This window comes from Heloderma suspectum, chromosome 3 (assembly GCF_057233095.1).
Source record: "Heloderma suspectum isolate Gila_16-S chromosome 3, 16-S_ref, whole genome shotgun sequence".
NCBI classification, from domain to species: Eukaryota; Metazoa; Chordata; class Lepidosauria; order Squamata; family Helodermatidae; genus Heloderma; species Heloderma suspectum.
In genome coordinates this window covers 132,869,978-132,892,699 of record NC_139460.1, presented here as the reverse complement: position 1 = coordinate 132,892,699, position 22,722 = coordinate 132,869,978, and the positions used below count along the sequence as shown (strand labels likewise).

The window sequence follows — 22,722 nt, the reverse complement described above, 5'->3', positions numbered from 1 at the left end:
AAAAGAGAAAGGTAAAAAGAAAACGAATGCATAAATTTCACAGGATGTGTTCTGGATTAGAGATAAGTCCTCACACTTGCTGCTGTGCTTGATCACAAGCATGCTTGTGCAGAGGCTGCTTAATTTAATTAGGTGATAGGGTATTGCTGTCTAAGTAACAATTAGGCATCTGTATACAATTATTTTGGGCAATGAAGTGTAAGGTTCAGTTGTAGATCGAGACTCTCCCTCTTTGGGTCAGATGTCATAATTGTGCAAATTGTGTCACATTGATTTCTGCGCATCATATAGAAAACATGCAGACAGTATAGTGTCATCCTTAAATCCACATAGAAAATGAATAACGTGCAATGAACAGAGCAATGTTTGAGACGCCCTCTTCACATATCACAATTTCTCCTCCCACACCCCACCCTGGAAAAACAACTGCAGAGGCCAAGCTGGCGAATGACCTTCAAATGGAGAATCATGTTGTAAATTACACTGTGATCACTCAGTGGTCAAGTGCGTATCACACTGCAATATATTTTCCATTTTTCTCCCCTTATAGTGCAGAGGCTGAGCTGGCATTCAAGCTTGAACCACAGAATGCTGGAGGTGCATACCAACTATCATTCCAGCATCTTAATGTTCGAGGAAGAGGATTGTGTTATGTACGTATGGATTGCCAAACAGGCAAGTTAAACCAAAGGCCTTACATCACTCAGCCGAGGGCGCTTCTGCTATTTAGTGTTGCTGCCTTTTATTCTTGTTGTAGTATTCTTTTTCTTTTAGTGAGAAATTGGTGCATTTATTGAGGAAGAAAGGAAATGAACTAAAATAGGTATTGAAAACTTCTAAGTATTATCAGTTTTCTTTGTTGGCAAAATGTTCATGGAAAGCTGCTATCATGCTAACATTCGTAGTGATTCTTAGGAGTCAAGCTCAGGTTTCCAGGCCCACTGGTGTCAGTTCTTACACTCAGCCAGCTAGCATCCTCTCTATGTGGTAAACAGCAGATACAGGTATCCACAAACAGTTATAGTATTGTTGTGAACCACCCAGAGAACTTCAGCTATTGGGCGGTATAGAAGTGTAATAAATGAATAAATAAACGTTATAGTATATATTGTGGTCAGTATGCATGCACACCCATATGTGCATGGGCCCAATTTGTGTGACTCTTCTCACAAAAAGGGCATGGAGGAGGGTAAAGATCATGTGAATTGTGTCTATATGCATATGGGTGTGTAACTATGTATAGCGCTTAGGAACATAAGAAACTTCCTTATTACAGGTCTGACTATTTATGCATTTAGCCTAGAGGTGGAGAACCTTGGGCCAGAGGGAAAATCCAGCCCTCCTGGGTTCCCCAGATGGCCACGTCCCCTTTCCCCCTATCATTTGGTAGTTTCTCAGCTTTTGTGAGGTTTTTCCCCATTCTAAAAGGTTGAATCGCCTCTCCTAAGGCTTAGTTACTGGCAGTAAGACCATCAAGGCACAATCCTATGCACCTTGAGACAGAAAAGAAGTCCCATGATTCCCAGCATGTCCCAGCTAGACATGTCTAAACATATATAGGATTGCACCTTCAAGCTACATTGTGCTGGTATCTTGGGCCCTAGCCCTTTTGCCCTGCCCACCTTGATTCAGCCCCACCTACCACTGGAATGTGGCCCCCAAGACCTTCTCTGAAATTGAATTTATCCCTCAGGCCGAAAGAGGTTCCCCACCCCAATCTAGCCCAATGTTGTCTATACAGACGTGCAGCAGCTCTAGAGGGTCCTATGCTGTGGTCTTGCCCATCATCACATGCTACATGATCCATTTAACTAGAGTCGTCAGGGATTGAGCTTGGGACCTTTTGCTTGTAAAGCAAAGGAATGTGTGGCCCTCCAGATTTTGTTCAACTGCAACTCCTATCTTCCCTCACTGTTGGCTATGCCTCATGCGAGTTGCAGTCCTATAACATCTGGAGGGCCACATCTTCCCCACTCCTGTTGTAAAGCATGTGCTCCACCACTGAGCTATGTTCCCTCTCCGTGCGTGACATGCTTCCCTGGATGGTTAAGTGCGAGCTCAGATAGAAGCAACAAGTAAGGCAAGAATCTTGAAATGGTTTTGTATGTCACACATCTTTTCTCCAAGGAAAACACATGCATTATATTGCTGACATGTGTTCAAAATACATATTTAGGCATAGCTGCAACTCTCAAGGGTAGACCCTGCTTTCAAAAGTAATTCTGAAAAAGAACCTAAGCATACTGGTGATCTATGAAGCTGAAATTTTTAGCAGCTCTTAAAATGCCAAAGCAGCTCTGGAAAACCCATTTGGTCTCATTTTGGAATGGACTTCTCATTAGAGCTGCTTTTCAGTTAATTAAAAAGCTGGGGCATGATTTATGGATCTGCACTTAAAATTGGAAGTAATGGGCAGATATTTTAACTGAAGACAGCAGCACTGCTTTTAATGTAAAATCTACACGATTGGAGGAAGTAAATACTCCTGATTTATTCCAGCATGAGAGAGATGTAATTTAGGAATATCTGTTTATTAAGTCTTAGAATTATACCACTAACCACTGTACTATTATTGCTCAGGTTAGACAATAATCCTATAAAGAGATACAAAGAAATTACATTTAGAAATAACTTGTTGTTGTTCAGTTGTTAAGTCATGTCCGACTCTTTGTGACCCCATGGACCATAGCATGTCAGGCCTTCCTGTCCTCCGCTGTCTCCCGGAGCGTGCTCAAGTTCATATTCATTGCATCGGTGATGCTATTTAGCCATCTCATCCTCTGCCGTCTTCTCCTTTTGCCTTCAATCTTTCCCAGCATCAGGGTCTTTTCCAGGGAGTTTTCTCTTCGCATTAGGTGGCCAAAATATTGGAGCTTCAGTTTCAGTATCTGTCCTTCCAATGAGCACTCAGGGTTGATTTCCTTTAGGATTGACTGATTTGACCTCCGTGCAGTCCAGGGCACTCGTAAGAGTCTTCTCCAGCACCACAGTTCGAAAGCATTGATTCTTCGGCGCTCAGCCTTCCTTACAGTCCAGCTCTCACAGCCATACATTGCTACTGGGAAAACCATAGCTTTGATTATATGGACCTTTGTCGGCAAGGTGATGTCTCTGCTTCTTACTATGCTGTCTAGGTTTGCCATAGCTTTCCTCCCAAGGAGCAAGCGTCTTTTAATTTCATGGCTACAGTCATCGTCTGCAGTGATCTTGGAGCCCAAGAAAATAAAATCTGTCACTGCTTCCATTTCTTCCCCTTCTATATGCCAGGAAGTGATGGGGCCAGATGCCATGATCTTAGTTTTTTTAATGTTGAGTTTCAAACCAGGTTTTGCACTCTCCACTTTCACCCTCAACAAGAGACTCTTTAGATCCTCTTCGCTTTCTGCCATTAGGGTGGTATCATCTGCATATCTGAGGTTGTTGATACTTCTCCCAGCAATCTTAATTCCGATCTGTGATTCATCCAACCCGGCGTTTCTCATGATGTACTCTGCATATAAGTTAAATAAGCAGGGCAACAATATGCAGCCTTGTCGTACTCCTTTCCCAATTTTGAACCAAGCGGTTGTTCCATGTCCGGTTCTTACTGTTGCTTCTTGACCCTCGTACGGCTTTCTCAGGAGACAGGTAAGGTGGTCTGGTACTCCCATCTCTTTCAGAATTTGCCACAGTTTGTTGTGATCAAAGGCTTTAGCATGGTCAATGAAGCAGAAATAGATGTTTTTCTGGAATTCTCTTGCTTTCTCCATGATGCAGCGAATGTAGGCGATTTGATCTCTAGTTCCTCTGCCTCTTCGAAACCCAGCTTGTACTTCCGGTAGTTCTCGGTTCACATACTGCTGAAGCCTAGCTTGTAGGATTTTGAGCATAACCTTGCTGGCATGTGAAATGAGTGCAATTGTACGGTAGTTTGACCACTCTTTGGCATTGCCCTTCTTTGGAATTGGAATGTAAACTGACCTTTTCCAGTCTTGTGGCCACTGTTGAGTGTTCCAAATTTGTTGGCATATTGAGTGCAGCACTTTAACAGCATCATCTTTTAGGATTTTAAATAGCTCAGCTGGAATACTAAAACAACCTGTAAACTACCTGTATTTCTTTTTTCCTGCTCTAAAATGTGCTAATTCTTGAGTAGTGACAAACTTCATGAGGAAGAGAGTTTCAAATCTAATGTAAGATTTCTGTACCTTTCCATTTTTGTGAGACATGGACTTTTATTTCTATCAGTTTCTCTATGTACAATAGGAGTTCAGACATGCCTCTCTACCCCCCGTGATGACTTGCATGTGTGAAACAGCCAATTCTAACACCACATGAAGTTTTTGTATTTCCCCCAATTCAAAACATTTCAATAGAGGCGGTTCACACAGAGAGCCATCGAGCAATGTTGCATGGCATATCTGCAAACCAGCTTTAGTTCTGATGCATTAGGGGCAGTTGGTTCAGGACACACAAGGATCATTCTTCGTAAAGCACATAGCCTACTGCTACACGATACCACGATGGCCAGTGGTTTAGATGGCTTTAAGGAGATTAGACAAACTCACAAAGGATCCCTCTGTATCAGTGGCTATTAACCATGATAACTAAATTGTACCTCTATGTTTAAAGGCAGTGTGCCTCTGAGTACTAGATGCAGGGACATACAGCAGGGAATGGCTGTCGCCTTCACAGTCTGCTTGTGGGCTTTTTTGAGGCATCTGTCTGGCCACTGCCAGAAACAGGGTGCTGGACTAAGTAGATCCTTTCTCTGATCCAGTAGGGCTTCTTATGGTTTCATGTGTTATTTTAGTGGTATGGTAGTAGCCATCAAAACTTGGAACTTGTGTGAGTGTCATTGCACATGGAAAACTGCGTGAAGTGCTACCCATGTGATTTTTAAAATTTATTTCAGGAGGGCAAAAAGCACAGCTCATGGACTGCATGTGGCCTGCTAAGTCATTTCTGGTGGCCTACCAGATCTCCCTGCATCTGCTGCAGTGGCAGCACTGTTTACTCTGATCGTTCATCAGAGATTAGGGATCAAGGAAGGAATTCCCTTGCTAGCACTAGCAAGGGAGGTCCCAGGCTTGCATGTTTGTGTGTGTGCATGTGTATGGCCCCCTGGCACCACACAATGTGGCCTTTGGGGCCAAAAAGGCTGTGCACCCCTGATTTACTGAAAGCATTTTAATCCTGTTCTTTAGCCAAAAGGGCTCTCAGAGCAGCTTATGTAAGTCCAGTAACAAAGACAGTCCTGGCCCATAGGCTTACAATCTAAAAGACATGACACAAAGGGAGGAGGGACATGTTGGGACCTCCACCCTGAGCAGCACCATGGGCTCAGATGAGGAGGGAACAACCAGATCTATCAGACCAATGGCACTAGAGGCAGAGGTCCTGGAAATCAGTACAGGCCCTAGCACCATGACTGGTCCTGAGTCAGAGTCTATAAGATTGGGGGCCCTTGAAGCAGGGACCACTGAATCACGACATCCAGAATCCACACTTTCAGAGCTTGTATTACCCCAAGGAACAGATCCCTTCCATGCAGGAACCCACATCCTCATGTTGGTCCATCAATGCAAGCAACAAGCCTGGAAGAACAAAGAGGAGGAGGCGAGCTACACTCCAAGCCAGAAGCCTGCCCCTTTAAGGCCTTCCCCTCTTCAAGGAAGGAGTGGAGCCTGGGAGGGGCAATCTGGAGGTATAAAAGGCTTCAGTCAAGTTCCAGACATTGTTCACTTGGAGCCTTCCATGGTGCTGCAAATACTGACCTTCCTTGCCCCATCATGCCTTGTGGGTTCCTCAAGGTCAGGACAGGAAGAGGAAAACAAGCAAACTCAGGCACCAGTTTTTAAAGTTACATACTAGTTCCTATAATGACCAGCTGGAATGGGAACAGTTCAAGGAGAGAGGAGCCCAACAGAGCTGGTCCCTCAGCAAAGCAGATGGAGTGGACTCTGCAGTTCTATCTCGCCCTCTGCTGCAGTCAGATAGAATGGCAGCTGATAGATGACAGCTGAGGGAGGGAGGAGCCCAATGGAGCTGGTACCTCAAGAGACCAGAATCAATGAATTGATATATTTGTCAACAGCAGAAGTCATAACGAACTAGGAAACATTATGAAAATGAACATCACAATAAAATAATGAATAATCAAATCATACATGAATGGGACTGTATTGCCCCTGCAGTAGGCTTTGAACACTTAATTTAGAGGTGTCAAGACAGTGATAAATCAGATCCAGGTTTACTTACAAGGAGATACTTTATTGAGTACTTACAGCACACAGGAGTAGCCAATGGTTGGATCAGACAGCTTCTCTGAACCTAGAGCCATGGGGTAAAATGGGTTTTATACCATACGTGTCAGCAGTGAGGCAGCATGACAACAGCAAGTGTTAATTAGAGTTCATTCCCAGCAAAGACCCTTTCCCAGCACAGACACCTGCAGCTTCAAAGCAAACAAGCTTCACTTCCTAGGCACATACTAACCCTCTAGCTTGTTAGTATGGAATGCGCTGAGGCAGCTCTCTATCGACCTTTGACTCATCCTGGTAAATCAAGAAGCCTGTTAGGGAAAACAGCAGCCAAATGACCAAAGTCAGAGAGCATTATGGATCTCTAGGCCTCTCTAGAACTACAAATAGCTTGGTTCAGGCCTGGAGCCCTAGATTCCACCCCCCCCAGATGTTCAAAGGGCGATTAAACTTTTGCGTCACAATCTCTTCTTACCCAGAGGGCTGGATCTTCTTTGCCCTGCTGTTTGATCACTAGGGGGTTGACATCTACTTGAATGTATACTTTAAAATATGACAGCCATATGAGCAAGCACACAAAGCTATAAAGCTGCCAATAACAGTCAGAATTATTGCAACCACTCGCTTCCACCACCACCCCAATCCCTTGAAACTAGTCTGAAATCGGGTCGAACAGGGGCTCCCCTTCTAGGTGATGTATCTTCTCAGTTTGTGCATACAGAGCCCTGACGCTGTGATTTATCACACTCTGCTTGTCAGGAATGCATACACAGCATTCCTGCTGCAACATAGCACAAACGCTGCCCTGGGCCGCTGTAATTATGTCTAAGGCCAGGAGGTTCTGCAAAACAGCAGTTCTCATGCTTGTCATCTCTATCCCAATGGCTGCTAGGACCTCAGCAGTGTTGTTCAATACCGTTTCCATTGCCCTTCCAAAAATATTCACCTTGTACATTATTGTGGCTACTCCACCCCCAGGTAATAAGCTTCAGGCATAATCAGCTGAACTGAAGATGTCTCATTGCCACCTCACCTTCCAAGCCCTGTAATTACCTACTGCAGGGATCTTCAAGGTGTCTACAAACCTATAGGGACCCCACAGCAGTCCCAGGGAGCATCTTCCAATCCACCCTGGGGGCAACCACGGCCACCTCCTACTGAACCCCACTTGTCATTGAAAGCGTGGTGCTACTCTGTTGTGTCTCACTTGTTCCCAACACACTAATGGCTGTGTGGGGCATACACCTTTAAGGGGGTAAGCTATCGTATCCCATCGTGTAATTGCTCAAACCCCTCTCTGATCCTCATGGATTTGTTTGCCTTCTGCATGTTAACTCTAAAGGCTCTGTCCTGGGTGGCATTAACATTAAACCATTGGGAACCACACTCAGTGTCATTCGGGGTTGCAATGGACAGTAAAGATGTTTGCAAATGTCTTGTAGTATTTAAGAAATCATAAAATGCACACAACAGAGATTCATTGAAATCTAACACCATAAGTGGAAAACACTTTGCATGAGGTGAGGCATGATGGAGCAGACCCAGCAGTCATATTGCTCCTCTAGGTTACATGGTCAGGGCCCATCAAGGGAGGGCATACTCACACATGCAAAGAGTTCTAGACCACTGCTTTCGCATCGGCAACTCTACGCTGCATGAGTTCTGGCAGAGGGAAGTCCAAAAGTCATCGATCAAACTCAGCCTGCCATACACTGACTACAAACACACAGACACACAATCCACAGCAATGAGAGTTCAAGTCTATGAAAAGCCTCACAGTACTTTGCTTGGCAAGTCATTAACAATCCAAAGTTCCAGTCCATGTGCAGAATGTCTCTAAAAGCCTAGATGATGATGGATCCAAACAGAGAAGGCTCCGGGCAATAAAGATGAGATGTTTCCAGCAAAGGCACCGTGCTGCTGTATCAGTTCAAAAGGGGAAGGTGTACACCCCTTCTAGATCTCTTGACAGACAAGGGCCTTTAGCTTTTCAGCAAGGCTTCTGTCTAAACAGAGCAGCACCGCTCAGCTCTCCAGCCGTGATGCTTCAATCTGGGAAACCTTTCTGCAAATCTTAACTCTACTTCTGTCAGGCTCTCACAGACATCTTCCAGCCTCCCTGCCTGCCAAGGCTAGACCAGCGGTGAACAGGGAGTTGGGTGACTCACCCTGGCTCTGCTCAGAACACTGACAAGATCACACGGACTCTGACATTCTAAAAACTAAATAGGCCTAAACTCTTCCAGGCTACTTCTAATCAAATCATGGCTATAACTTACAAGGCCTCACTGCATTACTGAAGCTGGGCCTCAACATTATTTTCGCTCTCATAGCGCCTCTTCATTCTAAAAATTTACTTTCCTCCCCCAACACTTTCTTGGCTTGGTTGCTCAGAGATTGCTGAGGGGAAGTGACTGTCCAAACTAAGGAGCTTGTAAACACATTGCCAGTGCTCCTGAGCTTTCCATGGGTCTACTTGGAGATCTCAATCTAAGATATTTCAAACACATTAAAAACAACAAAACTACCTCTTTTGCAAGGAGAAAAGGAGAGATAGTCGGCTATGATCCCCTCCCTTTATGCAAAAGTAAACTTAAAGTTACAGGGCAGTTTTAAACTGCACAGCTCTTAACAGCAAGGGAACAACAATTGCACTTTTAAACACTTCTCAAATGAGGACTAAAGAAGCTGAGGCTTGAGTGAGGGGAAAAACTCTTGGGGCTATATATCTGTAGACAGGCTAGCCAGGGATTCACAACATGACACACACACCCTTCTCCTCCCTCAACCTGGCACACATAAACAAAGTGCCGAAACTCAGGATGCTGCAGGGAGACAGGGGTCGCCTTATACTTGCATTCTTCACGCAGCCATCAATCTTCTTTGGGAGGCAGCGGGGTGATTTGCAGGACTTGAAAATAAAGCTTCACAGTTTGTATTTGTAAATCCCAAGTTTACAAACAAGACATGAAACAAGACATGATGGGGTACAGGGCAACTGAACCTTTCTTTGTCAGGGGTGACAAATGACTCAGGTCAGCTTTTTTCTGCGGGGGTCTCAAAAAGGAAAACAGTCTTAGGGTGCAGTTGTAACATCACTTACAGCGTCAGCCTGCCAGCTATGCGGGTCTCGGTGTTTTTGAAGACAGCTACTACGATATATTCTTTTCCTCTCAATCAGGTTGGGTCTCCCAGCTTACACAGTTTGTTTGCAGCTTGCAGGAGCATAGTAGTAGCGTTTTGGCTTGGCTAGGAATATGCTGCCAGGTTTCTTGATCTCTCCAGCGCAAACGCTGAGGCAGTCCGACATTGGACACTTAAATCAGTGAGATTTCTTCATTGCAGGGAATCCCACGGCAAAAGCTTAATGGTTACACTCTTCAGAAATCATATAGCTGATGGTCAGTAGCTACAGGCTCTATGAAATTTTAGAACAGTTCAAAGTTAAACACTGTTACCTTCACAGAGATCTTCAACGTGGTTGCTGTGCTTCATTTTGCCTTGGGACCGTCCTCTGGCACACTTTCCACTCTAAGGGGGGTCTAGCCTGTGCCCTGGGGGCACTGATTCTTCACCTTTACTCCATTCCGCGTCTTCATCTTCTGGGTCTTCATCTTCAGTTTCCACTTCTTAGGGATTTCATCCCAACTGGGCGAGGTGATGATATTGCACACCTCAGCAGTCTTTAGGCAATTCTTCCGAGCTTGGCGTATCAGTCCAACTGCTAACTCTTCAGCTTTACGCTCCCATGCCTCGTTAGAGGCCAGGCTGTCTTGCAACGTTTCTCTAGTAAACAACCCCAGATCTTGCTCTCTACTCAGCTCATCTTTGAGCTTTTCTACTTTCTCTTTCCACTCTAACTCCTTCTGTCCGACAGTTTGCAATGCTGTCAGCATAAGCCATGCTAGAGGTCCTGCACGCTGCGTCTCTTTAGCTGACCGCTTTTCCAGCTGCAGAGATTCCAGCGCAGTTTCCAGACCCATTGGTGTGCAGTCCTCCTCTACCTCTGGCCATGCAACTGGGCCACACAGGACCGCTAATTGCTTTGCAGCTGGACCCCATAGCTCCAGCTGTGGCCAGCCCGGGAGTCGGTTTAACATGCCGACACCCGCATCCTCCTTCCCTTTGAATTTGAACATAGCAGTATTCTTGGCACCCTGCTCACTGTGCCAATTGTACTGCCCCTGCAGTAGGCTTCGAACTCTTAATTTAGAGGTGCCAAGATAGTGATAAATCAGATCCAGGTTTACTTACAAGAAGATACTTTATTGTACAATGAGTACAATCAGCACACAGGCGTACCCAATGGTTGGATCAGACAGCTTCTCTGAACCTAGAGCCATGGGATAAATTGGGTTTTACACCATACATGTCAGCAGTGAGGCAGCATGACAACAGCAAGTGTTAATTAGAGTTCATTCCCAGCATAGACCCTTTCCCAGCACAGACACCTGCAGCTTCAAAGCAAACAAGCTTCACTTCCCAGGCACATACTGAGCTTGTTAGTAAGTTAGTAACTTCTTAGACTAGCTTGTTAGTATGGAATGTGCTGAGGCAGCTCTCTATAGACCTTTGACTCATCCTGGTAGATCAAGAGGCCTGTTAGGGAAAACAGCAGCCAACTGACCAAAGTCAGAGAGCATTATGGATCTCTAGGCTTCTCTAGAACTACTACTGGCTTGGTTCAGGCCTGGGGCTCTACAGGGCCCTACAACAAAATGTTTAAGGGTTAAGTGCTGCTGTACTGGATTCTAGACACTTCATTCCATTTCCCTTCCCCAGCTTTTCTGTTTTTCTCCCCAGAATTCAGTCAGCATTCTATGGGTATTCATTGGGCAATTTGGAGTTTCCCTTCCCCAGGGAGGGTCCCCCCCAGGGTGGGAACCCCTTAAAGATTTATTGTATTTTTGCAAAGCTGACGGTTCTCCCAGGCCTGTTGATCCCTCCCTCTTTGTGCATGGGAGGTACCTTTTTTGGCTACATAAGCAATGGTTACAACCTGAACACTGGAAATAAAGGGAAAGATAAAAACAGTATGTTCCTTTACACACTTTTAATGTGTTTTTTCTGCAGTATAAGCAACATTTTCAATACCATTCTTATCTCTGTTGCTTAACAGAAGTCTAATCTTTTGTTAAGCTGACTAATAGTCCTTCTGAAGAGAAGTTCTTCCAAATATTTAGCTCCTATGTTTTTGCAGAAAGGACATAGCAACAAATAATGTAGTAAACTCTCCACAGTCTTTCCACAACAAATACAAAACCTTAAATTGAAGGGAAAGTTCCTCTATTGTTCAAGAAGAACTGAGAAAGGTATATGCTGAGGGTGATGTAAAAGTGAAAGGGCTCTTATAAGAGTACCTGTGTAGATTTGATAGGTAATTCTCATACTCAAATAAAAGGACAATTTCAAAGTGGTACCATGGCACAACTTTCATGTTGCTTGGTTTGAATAAATCAGATTGAATGAAAATATATTCAATAGATTATTTGTACTGAAATTTGACCAATGCTAATGTCATAACAAAATAATTCAGATGGAACTCCATAGGATTGGAATAAGCATTTAGTCCTCTGATACCATATATTCCCAGCTTCAACATTCATTAGGGATTGTCCTTGTAGATATAATGTAGGGAACTTACCATCTGCCATAACCCAGATTGTCAATGAGCAGTTGAATTAATAAATATATGGACATTCAACAGGGCAGGTAGAATTCCAGTATCAGTAATAAGTAGAACCAAGGAAGTACTTTTGGGAATTCCCCCAAAAGACCTAAGAAACATACTCTGAAGACTTCTAATTTGGCTGAGCCATGATGACCCACATTTTGGAACTATATAAGCTCTGGGATATAATTAGGCCCTTAACTTTTTTAGAACAGAGAACACTTGTTTACAACTACTGTGTCTCCAAAATCTAAGAATTCAATTGAGGGCCTAACTAGCTTTACGTCTGGCATGTTAATTGGTCTCTTCAGCTAAAAACGTAAGAGACAGCACTGCCCAAACAACAATAAAAACTAAGTTGCTCAGTTGGCTGTCTGTCAATTCTCCAAAACATTTTATTTGAACATCACCAAAATGGACTTTTGTCTTCTAAAATACAGATAACTATTTCCAGTAACAACTGAAAGCTATCAAGAAACATTTTAAGCTCACTTGGGCATCTATCCTGATGGCACTGTACAGGGCTTTGACTAGATCTATGACCTGCATTTGTATTAAAAAGAGTATTTTGCTTTTGATAGAATCAAAAGCACTACTCAGGTCCACAAATACAACCTTTAGGCTACAATTCTATGCATGTTTGGACAGAAAAAAGTCCTACAACTCCCAGCATTCCCCAGCCAGCACGGGAGTTGTAGGACTTTTTTCTGTCTAAACATGTATAGGATTGCACCCTTAAGTGTCATTTTTTCAAAACTGAATATATGGCAATCAAATGGTCTAAGATGAAACAATTATCGATAGTTGAAAATTCCACCCCAAACCCAGGCTGTTCCCTGGAAAGATTTTATTCACTTCTAGCCACACATCTAACTTACAAAGTAGCAATATGACAATTATGTGAATTAAACTAATAGGGTGATAATGACTGGACTGATTTAGGTTCCCTTATATGAAGGATGATATGAATGTGGTCTGTGAGATTTATAGAATCAAAGCTTCGAGATAACAGGAACTCACAAACTGAGATTGTTTTGAAAAACTCTCAGGAATAGAAACTTCCTGTTTCTTATTTCTGGCAAGTGAAGTGAACTATTTTCTGATCTCATCTTCTAGGACAGGAATCTAAAGAATGAAGATTACCATCCTAATCAATCAAAGTACATAATTTAAAAAATATATAAATAATTTCCCCAAATACTGGGAAAGACAGTTGACAAATATATTCTTACTGATTCTGTACCTGTTATTGACTAATTTCCAAAAGCTCCTATAATCCTTAGATCTGGTTGCTAGTTCAATTTCACTGCAGATCTTTTTCTGGATTGTTTCTTAAACTTTAATACACTTTTACATATTGTCTTTCTGTCTATTAGAATTTCAACAGCACATGAACTACTTTGTTTCATCTATCTGGCAGCTTGTTTTACTGCTCTTTTAGCATGTTTACATTCTTGTAAACCAGTGGGCCCCTTTACCAACGTTTTTCATCAAATATATACTTGAATACCAAAGCATGCTTGACCTCACTCATGGTGTATGGAAATATATCAACATTTGCTTACAGAATTTGATTAGTTGCTAAAACTAATGTCCACAAGCAATCTAAATCAGAGGAACGTAACTTTCCCTAATATCTACTGCCAATGACATTCTACTGTAACAGTTCAGTGCTGATAGGCAGGGCTCACTCCATCAGCTCACTTGAAACAAACTGCCATTTGGCTTCTCTTCTCACTGAGCAGTTTCCATTCCAGGTGAGCATTATAAGAGCAGCTATGTAACTTGGAGAATTGGTACCCAAGTTTGCTTATTGTCCTCTTCCCATCCCTTTTCTCTGTGTTGTGTTTATTGGATAGTAACACTATTAGATGGTTTAAAAAACAGTATTGTTCTTTTAAAATCTTTGTATGGTACTTAGTAAAGTTTAGGCATTTTATAAATAATGTTATTATTAACACCAGATACTATAGTAGACATAGGGTTGAATCAAACTTCCACTCACAAAATGGCATTTCCCCTTGCTCTCCTCCCCCCTGCAGCCCCCAAATCTGCTCCTCCAACAGATTTGGGATGTATGCGCGGGGGTTGCAGGGTGACTAGTGGAATTTTTTTTCACTAGCACTCTCCATTCTCTTGATGGATGGCCAACACTGGATACAACCCATAGAAACAAGTCTTACTTCAAGTAAGGGCAAACTAAATTAATTTTAATAAGGTTGATTATCACTATTCCCAAAGACTAACACTTCCAAACCTTTAACAGTGCCAACAAAGGAACTGGGGATGCGGACATAATTTATTATACCAATGCTGCAATGGTTATGGGACACAAATATGAAGTAGTTGGCATGGTTAATATTGGTGTAACAGTGTAAGTGTTGCTTCACCCAATGGTTTCCCATGTGGTAAAGTGTCCACACAGTTCCAGTTTTTGGCAGCTACTGTACTGCTAAAGTAATGTATGAATATAGCTTTAATATTTTCAGTAGAGGTGTATTGGAGCCAGTCATAATATGAGTTTGCTTTACAGGAGACTTTTCTTAGTCTCTGCTATTCTTACTAGTGGACACTGATCAGAAAGATCACAAGAGATTCTGTCCCAAAGGAATTGCCAAACCTAAAAAAGTCTGTCTTTTCTTTAAGGCTTAAGGTAGGTCAGAATGGTAAAGAAATAAAAAATAAAGAAACTCAAAACAATTCCCAATTATGTAACATTGTTATATATAAATATGCATACAAAAGGTGCCCACAAAGCCAAGTTTCTAAGTTTTGAGAAAGCAAAAAAAGATGTTCCCCTTTCTCAATTATTCCCTATAGCATAAACAGCTCTCTGCTGTTATCTGTATACTCTCTCTGGGTCACTTCTCATGCTACTTTTTAAATGTGTATACTTAAGTCTTAAGACATCTTACAGGTGCATGTAAAAGTTAAAGTACGAACATGACAAACCCACACTTACCTGATGAAGGTATCTGTGCTAAGAACCCAAGATCAGCTTGCCACTGTGTGATGGATTAAGTGCCCCCCACATACAAATATTTAAAGCTGCACACACTTCATTGGGAATATTTATTGAGTTAAATAGAACTTGCTTTGGAGTAAATATTCATAGGACTGTGCTCTTGAGTCACTTAAGGACAGCCTCTATATTACAGAAGGTAAACATATGTTTTGAAAGATGTATGTACATGGCTGGGAACCTTGGCTAACTATGTCACTTCTGCAGCATATGTAGATCTTTTCTATCTGCATACACTTTTTTCAGTACATGCACATCTCCATCACATTTATTTATTTAAGGCATATTTATCCTGCTTTCTAGCCACATAGGCTCCCAAGAGAGCTTTGGCTATTGGGCAGTAGAGAAATGTAATATATAAATAAATAAAATAGTGGCTTACAAAATAAAAAATAGCTGAACTTAGTCCCTGCTCTTACAATCTAACACAACCAAAAAGGGGGAAAGGGATAGGGAGGGAGGAAGAAAACATGCAAACTCAGGCATGAGTTCTTAAAGTTACAAAGTTCTTATAATGACCAGCTTGAATGGAAACAGTAGAGAAGAAACCAATTGGAGTTGGTCTGTCAGCTGAGCTGATGGTGGAGGCCCTGCAGTGCTGTCATCATCACTTTATTTGTATGCCACTTTTCCATGGTAAAACCATGCTCAAAGCGGCTTATTATAGCAACACAGGAAAAAAAAGTTTACATAACAAAATGCAGCAATTTTTAGAAAAGTAACAATTACAAATAGTAACAAAATTTATTTAGCCCTACAAATAGGTTAAACATCTCACATCAATAAATACACAGAAAAATTAAACAATCCCCTCAGATTAAACAATCATACTAACGCCTAGCAAAGGAGAAATACAAAACAAACCTAATAGCAGCAAAAATATTACATCAAAGCAGATAAGCCACAAATACTAAACAAGAACCCATTCAGTTCTTTTGGTGGCGGCAGCAGCCGCCGCCTTTGTAACTGGTGTCAGTCAGGACCCTGCCTTCCCAGGCCAGGTGGAAATGAGCCAGGTAGAGGAACAAGGACCAGTTCCTGCAGCCAGGTGGAATAGTTTCCAATAGATTACAGTTGTGGGAGAGAAGGAGTCAAGTGGAGCTGATGTCTCAGCAGAACCCATGCAGTTAGTCCAGCACATTAAAAATGTCACATGTGAAGCAACCATAAGAATACTCATGGCTGTGGGAAAACATGAAGGAACTATGGCAGGGATGGGCAGAAAGTAGTGGATCTACTGGTAGATCTCTGGGGAATTTACAGTAGATTGGCAAGGATTTCTGACTTCAACTTTTTTGACAACAGGAGCAACAAAATTATTCCCACCCTAAATAATACAGCTGCAATGAAGAAAACTTTGTGTCTGGAAGAATGACACTGAGCTCCATTCAGTTCTGTTTCTCCAAACAGGGCTCGGAACTGTGTAATTCTAAGAGAATGGGCAGTATCCAACATTGCCTTGTGTACCAGCAGGATGCTCTTCTGGCACATTGGGAAGCTAGCGCTTCCTAAAGCAACTGGGAACAAGATGAAATGCTAGTTTCCTAAATGGAATGGTTAAGCAGAACTCGCAGAAGAGAGCTCCACTGACTTGTCCCATTCTGAAAACAAATGTTCTCATTCCTTTCCCGGGATGTTCTAGGAAGTGCTAGGTTCCTGTTGTGCTAACGGGGGGTCCCTCAGTGTAGGTTCACAGGCAGCGTTGGATGATGCCCTATGTCTTTTGCACTAGGCTCTGGTTGGTGGATCTCAAGAGTTCTAGTAAAAAACAAAGTAGAACCCACAACCATAAAGTCCAATCATCCCTGATCTGTGGTTGGTTATGTGAGCAAAAAATGAGCCATGTCAAAAAGTGTTGGCTGTACATTCTTTAATAATGGAGGAAAATATAGAGAAAACCTGTTACTTGTCACTTTTTCCTTAACAGTCTTCTGGTGTAAAGGAAGGTGAAAGTTCCTGGTTTTCCAGGTTTTCTTTATTTTAAGCCCTAGTATTAACTGATTTTTGTTTTTAACTCTTCTTGCCAAAATTGTGGCCTGCTAAAAGCACTGCTGACAGAATGCCAAAATGTAACACAAGAGAAAAAAACCCAAATCTTCCAGCTTCTTAAAACTCCATGCAAGCTAATTTGTGAAAGTGTATGTTACCATCTAATTTAAATTACCACCAGTTTAAACACAGAGGAATATTGGATTAATTGCCACAGAATCTATATGTAAAGAAAAAACTGCTGGATTTTTAGGCGTTGATAATCAAGGTCTCGATAAAAAGGCTCCCCCTGCATTTCACTGTGTTTATAAAAAGGTTACCTTATTTGATCTTCCAATGTATTTGTCTTGAAGAGTATGTTCAGATGTGTTTAGACTAGAGAGCCTATTTGTGATAGATTTGACAACGTGCGATCCAATGTGTTTTATTAGAAATGAGCAATGGGGGATGTTGGTTCCCCCCCCCCCCCGCACACTTTTTTTGTAGAGAAGCATGTTATATTTTAAACAACATTGATTCCTAGGTCTATTACACAGATAAACATCAGTTCTGGCTGTAAAGTTCATCTGCATTCCCTTGTCAGCAGGAACAGACAGAAGAAAAAGAAACCCACCCTTCCTTTATTTCATTTTAGTACAGAACCGTTAGTCAACGCCGCGCTGCTATTTTGATTTGATGAGCTCACCCTCGGCTGTGAATAAACGAACCCTCCGCTGGGGGGCGCACAACTCGTTCAACCAACGTCAGATCAGAGCTGACTTCGTACTGCACGTTGCTCTTCCAGTCTGATGGATGAGATAGCGCAAGCTGTTCTTGAGAAGCGCGAACCCAGCCCCCCACTCAGGTGTCACCCCCGCCGCCCCCCGCACAGAAGCTATCCGGGTTAGAGAAAAGCGCCACCAGCTCTTCATCGCTGCGTACCTTAGCATGCATTTGCAGCCCGCGCGCGCCAAAAAAAGGAGAAAAGGCCCGGCAGCTGAAATATTATCCCCTCCTCCTCCCCTGCTGCCAACTTGTCCCCCTTTCCTTCTTTGTCAAGTGACCCAGTTTTTTTTTAATCCGAATGTAAGAGATCGCTTTGCAGCCGTTTGGAAGCCGCTTCTGGTGGCAGATTTCGCTCGGATTTTCCGCTGGTACTAAAAACAACAGATTTTCTGCCCTGTCCCTATCACTGGAATAATGTCGAAGATCAAAAGCCCCCATGCAGCCAGGAGACAATGGCTGTTTCCCGCCCCCCCCCCCTTGGTGCGATGGGGGAGTTTAAAATGGTGATTCAGATCTTCCCCACCTGGAAATCTCAGTCATGTGATTTATCTGTTTATACACATACCTGTTTTATCTACTTAGGGCTGCTGGGCAAGTCTACAGGCAGGGGCGCATACGTGAAAAGTCAGGAATTGCATGTCCAGGAAGAGCACTCCCGGGCAAATGCGGGCGTGTGAACGCGCCCGCCAGCTCCCTCACCCGCACAGGTCTCACGCTGGATCAAGCACTGGCGTTTCCAACAGCGCGCCAGCGGACCACGGCCTCAGAGCGGGTTGCATATGGAGTATTTCGAACAGGAAGCGGAGCGTGCGCGCGCGCGCCTGTGTCACCCGTGCCTTTCCTGCAAAATGCCTCCGCGAAGGGGTGCTGACTTTCCGCAAGGTCTGTTTGCAGAGGCGGGGGGGGGGCGCGTCTATTCTTTCCCCCCTCTTCCGCCCGCTGCTGCTTCAATGATGTCATGGAGAGGCAGCAGGCGGAGGGGGGAAGAGGAGGAGGCACTGCAGGTTCATGTGTATATAATGAAAAGGCATTTGACAATCTGCCAAAACGCACGGGAGGGAGAAACTGGACCTACTGGATTTCGTAAAACGAATCGTCATCATCCGCAACTACATGGGGAAGGAGGAGGGGGGAGCGGCGGCGGCGGCAGAAGCGGCGACTCCAGTCTCGGCTGCCTCAATGTGAAACCACACGCAAAAATACAAGGGGGGAAAGAGGGGGAGGGTGGGGTGGTCGGGGGGAAAAATCCAGGCAGGCAGGAGGGGATTAAAGTACGACGGCGGCAACCCTAAGACCCGATCCTCCTCTGGTGCAAAATTCTCTCTCGCTCTGGCTCTCCTCGCTGGGATTAAAAAAGCCTCTTCTTGACAGCAGCCATGAATTCAGCGGAGCAAACCGTTACATGGCTGATCACCCTGGGGGTGCTGGAGTCGCCCAAAAAGAGCATCTCGGACCCGGAGGGATTCTTGCAAGCCTCGCTGAAAGACGGGGTGGTGCTGTGCAGGCTGCTGGATCGCCTGCTGCCGGGCACCATCGACAAAGTAAGTGCCTTCTCCTATTCCTCGATTTCCCTTTAAACCCCCCTCCCCGCCGGCCCCACAAGGGAAGCGGATTTCACTTGGGCTTCACCACCAGCACCGGAGCGCTCGCTTAACGCCCCGAGAACGCACACGCCCCACGCTGCCCTGTCCTGCATGCACGGCCGATCGAACGGAACCGAATGCGGCGAGGAAATGCCCGGGCTGGGTGCTGAATAATGTAGCGACTCCAGTTACTTTCCGAGCGCCGTTGGCACAGGGCGCAACAGTCATCCGGGCGGGCAAAGAGGGCTCAGTCGTCCATGCTGCCGGGGGCGGCGGCGGCGGCGGGGGGGAGGAGAGAGGCGCGCACAGCACACATAGGGCCAAGCCTCGCTCTGGGCATGCTGGAAAGTGAGCCGAGGAGGGACTCGAGGACATGGACGCACTTTCCTTTGTCCAATGGTTTCCCCCACCCCTCCTTCCCCACCCTTGCAAACGCAGGAAACGTGCGGCCTGTGCCTGGAGAAGGCTGTTGCCTTCCCTCAGCCAGCAGCCTGCTGGACATCCTTCCCATCTAGCTGCAGTGGCGCCATTGTCAAGGATTGGGGGGAGGAGAGGAGGGAAACTGAGAGGATGGGTGGGGAGCGGGGTAATTTCAGGAGCAGAGCTTGGAGCAAGGCTAGGCAGCTGCGCTTTCAGATCCCACCTTGAAGGGGCAGGAACTCCGGGGGCTTTACAAATCTGGCCTTAGTAAACATTAAGGATAAAGCATTTATAATCGGCCATGGAACACCAAGCGGGTCCCACAAGAACTGGATATACATGGGAAGCGCACACACACACACGCACACACACAGACGGTGTTTTTTCTGTTTGAGGCAATAATCTAGATCAGAAGCATTTTTTGTATATACCTTAAACCTTACTCATTGTTCTTATTGAGAAGGAACATTAAGACAGCTGTTGTGTTCTGATAGGCATGAAGAGCTGAAGATTTTACAGCTGAAATTATGTCTTCGGAGGGGATCCACACTTTCTGTGGATTAATACAGCTCATAGTTTGCATGGATGATAAGAACCTCCTGGGGTCTTCACAAATCCAAAGGTTGGTTTGAGGCTCGTATGATGAGTGTGATAGAAAGTGCAGACTCTTTCAGGCTATAGGTTTTTTTGTGTGGCACATTGGATTTTCACAAAATCTGCCTGATTTTTTTTATATAAAATCCTGTGTGCAGTTCTGCATGCTAGTGTGCAGTTCTAGCTTTAGGTAGAGTGAAAATCACCTAAATAACTACGACAATATCCCTGTTCCCATTACTTAAATATATCTCTTTTACTGGGAAGATTTCAAGTTGCTCACATTGCAGTAGGATGACCTAGTTTGCAAGGGAACACTTGTGATTGATTGTGGTTTTTTTGGGGGGGTATCTACGTTTACTATCTTATTAATTGATACTCTGTAAATGAAACACTGTTCAAATTTAAAACCAAGCCCTTAAATTTTTTGTTTTCCATTTGCGTAATTTAAACCCCCCCAATTTTCTTGAATTTCTGTCTACCAAACATTGGTTTGAAACAAGAAAAGTTGTGCCATGTATTCTGCAGGTGACAAAGGATGCATGCTTTATTCTGTGTCTAAAAACAATTTATTCAGATTGGCATATTGGATTTTCATTTCTCTGATTATAGTTTTGATTGTAACCAAACTTTGGAAAAATTGGTGTTCCTTTATTGATTTTTCCCTCCATAGTAAATGACTGTGAACTTTGACCTACATATTGACTAAAACTTTGTTTTTATACTAGTTGATGGGTGGAGGAGAGAAGGAGTGCAAAAGGGAACAATTGAAGCATTTCCTCCAGTTTGGGGGAAATCATCATAGTTGTGGATGCAACATGAGAAAAACAGCAACGTTTTTCTGGAAAGGATACCCTACCCACAAGTTTTGCTTACTGTTTTATGGACATTGATGCATTCAGACCATTTCTGCATAGTAGTGGCCTCTAGAGGGTGTGGTGGCTGTTGGCTGTGGAGTTAATACACCCAGTTTCATCCTGAAAGCATGTGGATTTGAGTTTTGTTTTCCTTTCTCACCCAACACAATAACTTCCATTATGCTGGAAGGGGTTGGAGAAGTCTGTGGCATTGGGCATGAAACAGGTCAACTTTTGCTAATAATAGAACAACTTAAAGCAGTTCTTGCCCAGTGGCTGATATGGTTTAGACCAGGGCCCCATCTACACCGGGTTTTTACTCCGGGGCGGGTGCGAGTTGAGGTCCCTCATGGTAGACGAAACAGTCGCGACTTCGCAGCCGTCTGTGGTTTTCGCCCGGAAAAGCGGAGTTCCAAGGAGTTGTTTTACTGCGTTTTTTGGGTTTGCTGCGGGGCCATTTGTTCCTTCCCCGAACTGAGTTTGCATCTTACAGTGGGCGTGTTGTAGGCGTGCCTAGTGCCTGCGTGACACCCCTTTACTCCCCTATCCCTTCGCAGCTGCGCAGTTACAGAGGCACAGAGGGGCGTTTTCATCTATTTAATCACACTTTCGCACGGTTTTGCAGCTTCGTATCTTCACAACGGTTGTGGACTGAGTACCCAAGGGCCCGGGGGGGGGGCTTGTGGCCCCATTTTGGAGTGATGGCTAGGCACGCAGCGTTCATGCTTGTGAGTGCGAACCATTGCGAGAGTCTCGGACTGAGGAACTGACAAACTGATGGTGCGGAAATGAAGGAGCACAAAACACTCAATTTTTACATAAAAAGGGACGGAAAGACACAGCAGAGCCCCTCAAATACAAAACAGCCACTGAAGTGTCGCACCCCCACACTCACAGGACTGCACAGCTGCGCATTTCAGTAAAATGGACAAAAAAAGAAGGGCAGAGCGAGTCCTCCAGGCAGGATCAAAAGGAACCCATAAAATGCACAGGACCTTCAAGCAAGGTATTTTAATTAAAGGCACAAGAACCGTTAAAAGCCTCAATAGTGCTTTGCCTGACCACACTAGATACAATTGGATTATATTACAAAAGAAGTCACTACAAATCGGCTCTGAATCGAAATGGAAGGACAAAGATTGGGATACAACTGGCTGACAACAATGTTATTTGCATTTTCTGTAAAAAGTAATTGAACAAAAGATAGAAATTCAAGAGAAAAGAGCTAGTGTGGAAGTAACATGAGTGCATTGTATAAATGCATCCTGGCTCGTGCCTGTGATCAGGGCCATTTCTACACAAGGCATTTATCGTGTGTTCATGATTGGTCATTTATGGAAGTTCACGGGCCCTTATATACCATGTAGTCAATCCTCCAGGGCACTTCCTGCTCTTTGCAAACTTTATCGTGTTTCTTTTCATGATGCTGAAAGTCTGGCATTTTCCCTTCTCCTGCTGTGAACCACGGCAAGGCTATGGTGTACTAATGAAATGGCGTTTTATCACAGCAATATCACAGCACCATCTGGTGGCTTTAAAATGAAACATATAGAACTTGCTCAGAAAGGGAAAAAGCGGG

The 22,722-nt window shown here is 44.0% G+C and overlaps 2 protein-coding genes across 8 annotated transcripts in view; one reads left to right on the top strand and one right to left on the bottom strand.

The window, feature by feature from the left end:
* Window positions 1-18,574, bottom strand: part of ANKRD10 (ankyrin repeat domain 10) — an 84,995-nt gene extending 66,421 nt beyond the window's left edge. The window contains exon 1 of the mRNA XM_084844633.1: window positions 18,255-18,574. The gene's annotated coding sequence lies outside the window, so the exon portion shown is untranslated. The remainder of the gene's footprint in view (window positions 1-18,254) is intronic.
* A 278-nt stretch (window positions 18,575-18,852) lies between these two features.
* Window positions 18,853-22,722, top strand: part of ARHGEF7 (Rho guanine nucleotide exchange factor 7) — a 118,847-nt gene continuing 114,977 nt past the window's right edge. For all 7 annotated transcript variants that reach the window (XM_084844629.1, XM_084844624.1, XM_084844626.1 and 4 more), the window contains exon 1: window positions 18,853-19,230. In XM_084844629.1, the coding sequence (XP_084700755.1) occupies window positions 19,066-19,230 (165 nt within the window). In that variant the 5' untranslated portion in view covers window positions 18,853-19,065. The remainder of the gene's footprint in view (window positions 19,231-22,722) is intronic.